Raw genomic sequence first — 12,034 nt, 5'->3', positions numbered from 1 at the left:
ATTAATCGCATTTAAAATAAAAGTTTTTGTTTACATAATATATATGTGTATATCTTGTATATTTATTATGCACATATTGTTCATATATATTTTTAAAATTATATATATATATATATTTTTAAATATATACATGCATGTTTGTGTATTTATATACAGCACACACCTATATTATGTAAACAAAAACATATTTTGGATGCGATTTATCTCGATTAATTATTTGACAGCACTAAAAGAAATGCATTTGGTCATGAATTAAGGCGAGACACCGCAGTTGAATAGGTTAAAAAGTTAAAAAGTTAAAAACTAATAGTTATGACCTTACTTACCCAGTTGACCGATTACTTTGCTAATTACAAACATTTTTTGTTTTACAATTTTTCTTAAATGTTACGTTTAAATATGAAAATGAGGCATTATTTAATGAAATATGTGCTGATTTGCATACATTTCTACAAAAATCTAAACACTAGATAAAGTCAGTTTCAAAATTCTTGTATTTTTAGTAGTGGTGGGCATAGATTAATTTTTTTAATCTAGATTAATCTAGATTAAATCTTGAAATTAATCTAGATTAATCTAGATTAAAATGGCTAATTTGAATTCTTCTGAAGGCATTCAGAATATGTGTGCTACCCAAATAATGACTAAAAGTAAGTCTTTGAGAACGGGTTTCTCAAGCCAGGTGGCGCATTAGACAAGGCGCTCATCTCCTGTTTCCAAAATGCATTACAAACTGCTTGACAATTGCATTTACAACACAATTAACTATACAAACTTGTGTAACCAAGTACTTCTGCGCAAAAGGCTGTACGACGTGCGCGTTCCAGTAAAATATACAGGCGCGCGGGTATGGATAGCCTATCTGCGTGCATAGTCTTCCAATAAACTGCGTTGCTTTTAGAAGCGTCAATTCAGTTGTTGCATATAGTTTAATGTCTTTATTTCGGGATTATCAAAGTAAATTATAACTCAAATTTGAGATTTTACTGGGGCACAGCAGATTTTCACTGGGGCACGTGCCCCAGTAAAAAGGGTCTAGCAACGCACGCACCTGCCCTGAAGCGGCTTCATAACTGCATCCATGTCTGCGCGTCTCATTTGATGTGGTAATTTCACAGAAGTTGAAGACTCGTTCTCGCCCCCTACATTGCAATTCAACTAGATATACGTCATCCGCGCTAAACTATCAAGGTGAAGGTCATCACAGCTTACGTAGTTTAGACCCAGCTCCCAACCCAACTTTGATTAACGGCGATATTTTTTTTATCGCGCGATATGAGTCTCACGTTAACGCAGCACGTTAACGCCGATAACGGCCCACCACTAATTTTTAGTCATATTAGAGTCAAAAGTTTTACAGAGGGGACTTTGAGTAGCCTATCTTATTTTGTCACTCCATAATTCAGAAAAAAACTTAGAACAGACAGGAAACATATTTCTTTTACCATTTTTTGAGGAATAAAATGTTGTATAAAATCAAGCAAATTATATATGAACAAATCCCTCTGTAAAAACCTTCAGAATATACACTAAAAGAGAATATAGAATAAAATCTAAAGTTTGGTGTGTATAAGTGTTACTGAAGTGGAGATTTATGGCTCAGTGTAGTAGAAAAAAACTCATTTTGAGAAAACAGCCTTTAGAAATATGTATTGTAATTGAAATCTATTGGCACAAATAGAGAAAGGGCTATAAAAGAAACACTTAACAGTGTCTTTTGGGTGTTTTCTTTCCACTAGTCTAAAAAACACTTTATAAAAAAACAAAAAAGCCCAAAATCTCAAATTTGACAGATGCATGAAAAAAAACAAAACAAAACAAAAAAAAAAACTGCATTTTTTCCTGCAGTGTCTCCCCTTAATTTTTATATTAGTCTACTTTCTTTATTTATGTATTACTTAACTATGTAAATATATATGGAAATAAAACAAATAAACAAACAAATAAATAAATACAGGACTATAATTAAGTGTACTAGTTCATACACATTTATTTATTTCCTATTGTTCACTTTTTTATTTTTAATTTCTGCAGGTTTGGATTTCCATACAACAAAACTACGTTCGTTTACTAATTCTAACATTTAAACACATGGAATAAATCATCCAAACCACTATACTGTTTGTTTTAAAGTGTTCATACATTTTTGTATACAATATCGATTAGGGCAGTGTTTACATTGCCTGTCTTGCTTATTTAACTGGACTCTGACCGCCCGCTTTCCAAACATCTAGTGTGTTAGGTCTAAGTTTAAGTGTCAGGTACCAATCTTTGCACCTCATAGATGAAAACGATTGCATTTTATCGTATAAGTGCTAAAAAACGTCTTGAAATATGAATGCTAGGCGCCCCCTGCAGGACACAAGCGCAACATCCCATAGGAAACCGTTATTATCCAGTGCCATCGGTCATCATGCCACGCGTTTAGTTGTTTGGTCCAATCACAGCTCTCCTCTCAGGATTTTCCACGTTGCAAAATATTCAAGGTGGGAGCCTGTCAAAACCGAATCCACATAGCCTCAAACTGCTTTTGTAAATTACGTAATTTGTCAAACGTTTTAATACTGTCACTGCAATGTCCTCGAAGCAGTCCTCTGCTGGAGTTCCTAAATGGGAATATCGCGTCCGCTTCGTTCTGTGTTTACTGGGTTTAGTTCTGTCTGTTTACGCGCTTCATGTCGAACTGTCCCGGGAGAGCGATCCTGAATATCGCGCGATGTGCGACCTGGGCCATTCCGTGAGCTGCTCTAAAGTTTTCACATCCAGGTAAATTTCAGTTCTGGCAGTTTTCATGCATTTATATCACCTAGACAATATTTTAAGGCAATAGGATAAAATGTAACTAACAAGTATTACTTTACTTCCCCAGATGATTGATTATATTACGAATTGCAAGCATTTTTTTGGATTAAAAGTTTTCTGAATTGTTTAAATATGCAAATTATGCATTACCTTATCAAATATGCACTATGCATGCATTTCTAAAATATAAATCCATATGCATAAATCCAGATTCAGAATATTTGATTAAAAATATCTATGTATTTTTTAAAGGAATAAAATGTAGTGTAAAATCTGGCAAATTAAATATCATCAAACCCCTTTGTAGAAACCTTCAGAATATAGGTAAGTCGGCTACTGATGTGGATATTTATGGCTTAGTGCAGGAGAAAAAAAAAAAAAAACTAATTTTCTGAAGACACTCTTTAAAGAATTATATGGGCCATTCTACAGAATTGGTGCAAACTGCTGTCCCAAACAAAGAAAAAAAAAAAGCACATACTTTTATTATCTATTATTTAAAATATCAATAAGCTTAATATATATAAAATCATCAGTTATTTAATTGTAAGGTGGCTGTCCCGAACCCTAACCCCTAAATTTTAACTTAAAAAATTATATTGAAATAATTTTTGTATTTTATGTCATTGTTATTTTTAAAAAATAAAAATAAAAAAGATAAAAAAAATCAGTATGATGAATTTTTTGCCTTTTACTAAGAAAAAATGTATTCAAAATACAACAAATCTCATAAGTTGAACTTGAAATATTGTTAAAATTGTAATTATTATTGATTTACCTCTGAAAACCTTTTATTAAATTAGAATATATATATATTTACAAGGAAGATGTAAGCAAAATCTTAATAGGCCAATATGACCCTTATTAAATTATATATTACTGTTTTGCTAGTGACAAATTTGGGGAGAGAACAAATATTCCAAAACTGTCTGAAAATACAATTTGAGAATTGACTGCTCAGTTACTAGAAATGTTTACAGTGGATATTATGCAATTTGTGTACAAAAATAAATTTTTTCAAGATGTTTCCAACTCTGACTCTGAACCAATTCTGTAGAATGGCCCATATAGGCTACAGTTCAAAAATAGATAATGTGTAATGCAATAAACACTTAAACATGCTTTGTATGTTTCAGAATTTCCATTAGACTGAGAAAACCTGTTATGAAAAGCCAAACAGGTTTAAATCTCCTGAAAGTTGTGGCATATATTGCAAAATAAGATTTGTCTTATGTAACCTGCAAAAAGTGAATAATTGCATGCAAAAAACATTCATTATCATCTGATGGATTGGTCAAACTGCTTTTTCTCAGATGGGGACGTGGATTTGGACTCGTCCAGATCTTCACTTCCAAAGACAGCGTGTTAAACCAGCCAAACAGTGTATTGGGAATAATTTTCTATACATTGCAACTGGGTTTAGGTAAGTGCTGCTAAGCCACAAATGGCTCGCAAAAGCTATTTCATGAATAATATCACCAAGTGTCATCTACAAATAAATTGACTAATTTTATCTTCCTGAGCTATTTTTGCAATAACCAACAAGTATGTACTCTAAATCAGTGGTTCTCAATCCTGGTCCTGGGGGACCCCTGCTCTGCACATTTTGCATGTTTCCCTTATTTAACACCTGATTGAGATCATCAGCTAATGAGGAGAGAGATCCATGAACTGAACTAATCAACTAATGATCTCAGTCAGGTGTGTTAAATAAGGGAGACATGCAAAATGTGCAGAGCAGGGGTCCCCCAGGACCAGGATTGAGAACCACTGCTCTAAATGATACAGTTTATTATGTAGTAATTTGTACAGGCATCTCATTTGGCCTTTAGTTGTACTGTATGTCAATTTATTGTCTGAGGAGGAAGCACAAACGTAATGTTCTTTCTGATCAACAGGTCAGCTGGTGTCTAGCAGAGCAGTGTTCTTCCTTGTCATGTCCTCTTGGGTGTCAGTGGCCGGATCTGTGTACCTGGCTTCTATACTGGCATTCGTCTTGGGTGATTTCTGCGTGGTCTGTGTCTCAACCTACATTATAAACTTTGCACTCCTCTACACAAACCTGAAGAGAAGGACGGGACTGGAGGGACGTTTAAAGAGAGGGAAGAGCGAATGAAACTGTTTTACTTTCTTTCTTTAAAGACATCAGGAATTAAGCTGCCTCAGATGCCTGGGGAAAAAAGAGAGGAACATAAAATAAAAAAGTTTACAGATTATTATTGGAAATTCTGGCAATTTTCAAGGCTAGTCTTATAAAAAAAAAAAAAAAAAAAAAAAAAAAACACTAGTCTGGACTTCACTTGTTTATTGACACAAATAGGGGAGGAAGCGTTTATTTTTTATAATCTACAATTTCAGAATGATGATCATGGAAGTGATGATACAGTTAATAGAAAGTGTATGATGTTTATGATCATGTGTTTTGAATCCAGGTCAGACTGTTATGTGTACAAGTAGACAAATGTGAAAATCTGATAAATGTGATTTCTGATAACATTTTTATTAAAGCTCTATGTGATGAATAAAGTCAGATTTTCCATCAAATCGTGTTTGATTGTGTGGTTATTTCAAGTGTATGATCATTTGACATCTGAATACAAAAAATAAAGATAATTTTTTAAATTCTTTTATTCAGTTTGTTTCAACTGCTTTTAAGGGTTAACCTAAATTATTGTGAGATTATCCTAAATATTCTGAGATACTTCTTTTTAAATATCGCATACACATTGATCTGATACCTGGCAAGTCAGTCTATAATATGTTGTATTTACTGTTTGGCGACATCTTCTGGTCAGAGTACATTATTGCGCTTACGGTATGATTTAGGTAAAATTAAAAAAAAAAAAACTTTAGTTAAAAATTTAAAATGTATGATCAATGAAGATCATTCTACATGATTCATAAGTTGATTTATTCTAAATTTACAAGTATTACATTATTGTGGTGGGGACATTTGATACACACACACACACACACACACACACACACACACACACACACACACACACACACACATGTTGGGTTTACATGTTTTATGGGGACATTCCATAGGCGTAATGGTTTTTATACTGTACAAACCGTACTTTCTATCGCCCTACACCTACCCTACACCTAAACCTAGCCCTCACAGGATATTGTGCAAACTTTTACTTCCTCAAAAAAACTCATTGTGCATGATTTATAAGCCTGTTTCCTCATGGGGACCTGAGAAATGTCCCCACAAGGTCAAAATCTACTGCTATTCCTATCCTTGTGGGGACATTTGGACCTGGTACACACACACACACACACACACACACACGTTTACTTAGCTGTATAAACAGGGACTGTTTACACCTGCTATAAACCATTTTTACAATATATGAATGGATCTAAAATCAAACACATATACTGTACAAAATAATGAAGAGCATGGGCTACATTTCCTTAAAATTACGCCATAACATTGTAAGCACATTAGTATTCAATGACTTAATAAAAAGACAGAACTGAATTATTGTTGTGTTGTTGCATTGTTTTAAAGCATGCCTAAACAATTATTACTCAAGTGATTATGAGTTTGGCGTTTTTACGGAATTTTAGATTTGTCTGAGTGTGTTCATACAGCAACACTCCCATCATTTATGAAGAGGGTTAATGTTTACTATCACAAACTTTTATCAAGGGATTTATGCTATAATTATGACATAGATTGATTTCAAACATTTTGTTGACAATGTATTAAGCTTATTAACCACAATGACGTTTCACTAACAGCATGTTCTTCAGTAAAAACAGTAGTTGTTGAGGGAAAATAATAATCATCATAATTCCTTCTCATGTTTAGTTTTTTTTTTAAGTTGATTGTTTTAGTATTTTGGTAACACTTATAATAAGATTTTATTTATTAACATCAGTTAACTATATTCATTACCTTAAACTAAAAATTAAAAATACTTTCACAAGCACCACACTGGACGTGCATCTCTGCAAGAGGAGCACCAATCAACGAATAGACTCCACTTCAGAGCCTGCCTCGTAGAGGAGGCCCTTGCCTGAATGATAGTATCTACCATGGCCTGGTGAAGGCTAGAGAGGTCTGCTGTGTCCTATTAAGAAGCCAGACATGCAGGTTCCATAGATCGGGATGCTGGTGCCAGATTGTGCCCATCCCATGAGAAAGAAGGTCCTTCCTCAGGGGCATATTCCAGGGAGGGGTTGTCACGAGGAGCATAAGGTTGGCAAACCAGGTCCAGGTATAGGCCAAAACTGCGCAACTAACAGGATCTGCTCCTTGTCCTCCCTGATCTTGCACAGGATCTGTACAAGAAGGCTCACTGGAGGAAAGGTGTACTTGAGTAAGCTCTGGGGCCAGCTGTGTGTTGCGACATGCGACAGGAGCGAACACCACCCTGGTGGTTGATGTAAGCCACCATCGCTATGTTTTCTGTATGGACAAATACATGTATGCCCTGCAGCAATGGTTGAAACTGGCGAAGGGCAAGCAGCACTTCCAGCAACTCGAGGCCCGTGGAGGTCCCGTCCATGAGTCAGAGGCTGCATGCCCATTGCATACAGCGCCCCAGCCCATCTTGAAGCCATATGCCCAGGAGCCTTTGAAAAGTTTTAGAGAGACCGCTGTCCTGCTCCTGAAAGTAATCTGGCAGTTCTGCTTGTACTTCTCTCAGTTGACACGAAGATGGCTGAAGTGCTAAAGCACCAGAGCTAAAATAAGAGTGAGCTAAAATAAGCCAGTCGTCGAGATACTTGAAAAATCGATTGCTCTTCACCCAAAGCGGGGCCAAGGCACCCCCCACAGGAAAACAGGGATAGCACGAAGGGGAGGACTTTGTACTGACATGCCCGACCTTCGAGGCAATCCGAAAAAGCGGTTTGTGTTTAGGAAAAATTATGCGTCCTTTGGGTCGACAGCTGCTGGCCAATCCTGGTGCTGAACACAAGAAAGAATGTGTTTCTGCATCAGCATCTTGAATGGGAGCCTGATGGGGTTGGAGATCCAGGATTAGCTGTAACCCACCGATCTTCACTGTATGATAAAATAGGAACTGGAGGGATGGGCTCTACTGTACTCTTTCCCAAGGGACCGCAATCTCTGAAATTAGTGAAAAGTTCAAGTTCAAGTTCAAGTTTATTTATAAAGCACATTTAAAACAACTTTCGTTGACCAAAGTGCTGTACACAAGAGTCAGTCATGTATTAATCAAATCAAAGTAAAATAATAAAAGTACAAAAAACAAGATAAACATGCATAAAATAGTGATTTAGTGTTAAAAGCCAAAAAAAAAAAAAGTTTTAAGTCTGCTTTTAAACTGTATACAGACTGAGCAGATCTAACTTGAAGAGGCAAACTGTTTCACAGCCGTGGGCCAGCCACTGCAAAGGACAGTCCTGAAAAGTTTTAAGGTTTGTACCGCTGACCCTAAGGTCAGTGGCACAGAAAAAGTTAACTTTGTCAGTGTTTCATCCAGGTTCAGCCAGAGGTGGTGCTCCTGGACCAGAATAGTGGACATCACCTGATCTTCAAGCCTTAGTGCCATGGCGTGGTACTTTGCGGGATTGCCAAGGCGTGTACACGGAGGTGGCCTGGACCACAGTGCCACAAGCCCCAGCAGCCAGGGCTGAAAACGTCTTACAGGCTTTGGGCAGAAGGCACAAACAGTACCCCCAGGTGGTGGCGTTTTGTGAGCATGAGTGCATAGCAACCGCACACTCCATCTGGGGAACGTCACGAACCCCCTTGTCACGTCGCATCGTCAAGGGTAGTGAGGGGGAAACTGGGGGCTGCTCAGCAGAACCTTCGGCTTCCCGAAGACGATAACCCTGCCTCTAATGCCTCGATAGACATCTTAACCTCCTCATGAGCTACAAATGAGATACTGGGCACGCTGCAGGACGAACTGGCACCAACAACTGGAAGCTCGACGGTGGTACACTGAGAGGAGTCGGACCTCCATAGGGGGGAGCCCTGCTGTCTCTACACACTCATAGCCCAGACATGTAATGCCGAGTTCAGACTGCATGATTTTAGCCCAGATTTTGACTCGCCGACAGGTTTTGAGAAATCGCCGACAAATGCCCGAAATCACAGGCAAATCGGTGCTCGTTCACGCGAGTGACAATTACACAGTGTGAACTATCAAAGACGCGATCTGAGAGAATCGCCGACGTGTCGCCGACACCCGTGAGATATTTGGCATGCTAAATATCTGGACCTGTCGGCGATTCAAAATCATGCCGTGTGAAAGGTGATCTGACTGAAAATAACATCGGCGATTAGCTACAGCCAATGAGACAGCAACATCCAGGCCAGCGGGAAGTTGGGGGAGGAGTTACGAAGGTATAGACCACAATATCAACAAGCATAGTTTTGGCTTCTTTTCTTTTCGCTGCAGATGAGTGCACATGCAATTTGTATGACAAGCTTCTTGCAGGCTACCATTTTCTTTTATATAATAATCCCAGTCTCACGTGAGAATTTGCACGCCTGACCTCGCGTTGTTTCCATGTCACTTCTCGCGTGTTAAGTTGTCGGTGATTCTTCATATTGTAAAGTCATGCAGTGTGTAACCCCCTGTCGCCGATCCAGCGTGCAGCGTGAGCACAGCTGCGACGAAATGCTACCCCAGATAGTCATGCAGTGTGAAAAGATCTGTGACGCGATTGCTTTGAAAATCGTGCAGTCTCAACTCGGCTTAAGGCAGCGATTTTGACCGTCATGAGGGGTAAGGCAACTACCGCACTCAGAAGCACACAAATAATGAATAACTAATAATGAATATACCAAATGTACTGCTAATTGTTAGTTAATTCAGCAACTAATGTTAACTAATGGGGCCTTATTGTTACCAGTATTACCAATATTTTCTATCCCTTTATACATGTGATATTATAATATGTGACCCTGGACCACAAAACCAGTCATAAGGTATAATTTTACAAAATTGAGATATATACATCATATGAAAGCACAATAAATAAGCTTTCTATTGATATATGGTTTGTTAGGATAGGACAATATTTGGCCGAGATACATCTATTTGAAAATTTGGAATCTGAGGGTGCAAAAAAATCAAAATACTGAGAAAATTGCCTTTAAATTTCTCCAAATTAAGTTCTTAACAATGCATATTACTAATCAAAAATCACATTTTGATATATTTATAGTAGGAATTTCACAAAAAATCCCCGTGGAACATGATCTTTACTTAATTTCCTAATGATTTTTGGCATAAAAGAAAAATCTATAATTTTGACCCATACAAAGTATTTTTGGCTATTGCTACAAATATACCCCAGCGACTTAAGACTGGTTTTGTGGTCCAGGGTCACATATGTTAACAGTGTTTATATGGCACAACAGTCACAATATATTAACAGTTATCATGCAAGTTATCGTGCAGCCGGTAATAAGATTATTTTCATATGTGGAATAAAGCAACGCTTGTTCTCTTCTTTTATTTCCTGTAGCTCTAAAAAAATTCCCTTCATTATTTCCTCTTAGGATAATCCCCTGACATTTTCAAAGTCCATCAGCTGTTTCTTGAAACTTGAAACTTTTAAGAATGATAAATGATATTAAGGTATTTATATCAAATGAAAAATTTGCTATTTTAAGTCACATTGGAGAAAATAATTGGCTAAATTAATACATTTAAATGATTACATTAAAAAAATTATTACCCTTGAAACTTTTAAGAATGTTAAATGATATTAAGGTATTTATATTGAATGAAATATTTGCTATTTTAAGTCACATTGGAGAAAACAAACTAAACAAACTTCACATTTGTGTTCCCAAAAATGTGTACTGACACAAAATGACACTAAAACTTTTTTATAAACAGCTGATGAATCAGCTGATACATGATACATGCAAAATGGAAACAAAGACCACATTATTTCTAGTGATTTTTATCTAGGGATGTTTTGCATAATTTTTGTTCCTAGGGTGGAAATAAATAATGAGAAAGCATTTTATTATTATTTGTAGTTGCATCCCCAGTATCCCTCAGCATCATACTCAGGCGTGCTTCTTCTATCAGTGTAAATGTAGATAAATTCACAAGAAATTAAACTACATACAAAAATCAGAAATTGAACTGGAATTTAATAGTACGTTTATAAATGACACCCAGCTTTGTTATCTAACATTTGATAAAGTTCAACAGAAAACCACAATGTGGGTTTTTGAGGAATAAATGGGCACTAGATTTGCAAAAGTTTGCAAGTTTTATGAGATATAAATGCTTTAAAAAAACACCTTTGGGTCTTTTTTTAAAAGGAAGCACATTATTCTCACAAATGTATGTTTGACCATCTTAATTATTTTGTTAGTAAGGTTTAGGCCCTTAGAATGAAGATTTCACAGCCTGCTTACAGGCATTCAAGCCATCTTTTTCAGCTATTGTAGTTTGACATGTTTTTTTTTCTCTAAATTTTAGAATTTTGTATGTAATTTTAAAATGTACCACCATTTGCGCTGACAGAAGAAACACACCTAATCATGAATAATAGAGATGTGTTTAAAATGGCAACTGTTAATCCCATAATATTAGATATCCTACACTGTATTGTGATTACTTATTTCCACCCCAGGAAAAAAATGCAAAACATCCCTAGATAAAACAGAAATAATGCAGTCATATTTTCCATCTTGCACAACATGATGATGTTTAAAATGGTTTTAGTGAAAATGGACCATTAAGTCTTAAATGATTGATAGAAGTATAGTAATCAACACTGGAGTGTGCCTCAAGGCTCTATTTTTGCCCCTTCTTTGTATCAGATTTAATATGTTGAAGATACATCCCAGGGTGTGTTGGGACATATCTTCAGTGATGTTCCTGAGGTCATCGGGTGTTTTAGGTCATTCTACATCATACACCTTCACCCAGGTGACCCAGTCAGGGTTGATCAGACCCTTGCTTGTGCCCCAGTAGCAGTGGCCCACGGATCACTCCTATTAAGCCACGGCCAACTGGAGGCCCAGATTCGATGGGTTCACAGTATGCCTTTCAGCGTGCCCTCCTGCACTCCTCCACCAACTCCTGATACTTGGACCACTTCCATTCATTTGCATCTTTGATATGGTCCTCTCAGGGAACTGTAAGCTCTACCTCTGAAGCAGAGGTAAACAGCCCAGTTGCCACCTTGGGCTGTGGATGTGGCTGCTCCCCCGCCCTGACTAGGTGATGTTCCTCCAGTGGCAGCCATGTTTGTTTTTGGCCATGGT

At 37.0% G+C, this 12,034-nt stretch overlaps 1 protein-coding gene across 1 annotated transcript; it reads left to right on the top strand.

The window, feature by feature from the left end:
* The first annotated feature begins 2,459 nt into the window (after window positions 1–2,459).
* vkorc1 (vitamin K epoxide reductase complex, subunit 1) lies at window positions 2,460–5,340 on the top strand. The gene is made up of 3 exons (XM_073828683.1): window positions 2,460–2,766; window positions 4,116–4,225; window positions 4,701–5,340. Exons 1-3 carry the CDS (start codon window positions 2,576–2,578, stop codon window positions 4,916–4,918), a joined length of 519 nt encoding a protein of 172 aa, XP_073684784.1. The 5' UTR covers window positions 2,460–2,575; the 3' UTR covers window positions 4,919–5,340.
* The last annotated feature ends 6,694 nt before the right edge of the window (window positions 5,341–12,034 follow it).

This window comes from Garra rufa, chromosome 22 (assembly GCF_049309525.1).
Source record: "Garra rufa chromosome 22, GarRuf1.0, whole genome shotgun sequence".
NCBI lineage: Eukaryota > Metazoa > Chordata > Actinopteri > Cypriniformes > Cyprinidae > Garra > Garra rufa.
Note: the sequence above shows the minus strand (reverse complement) of the source record. Positions and strands in the feature narration are given on the sequence as shown.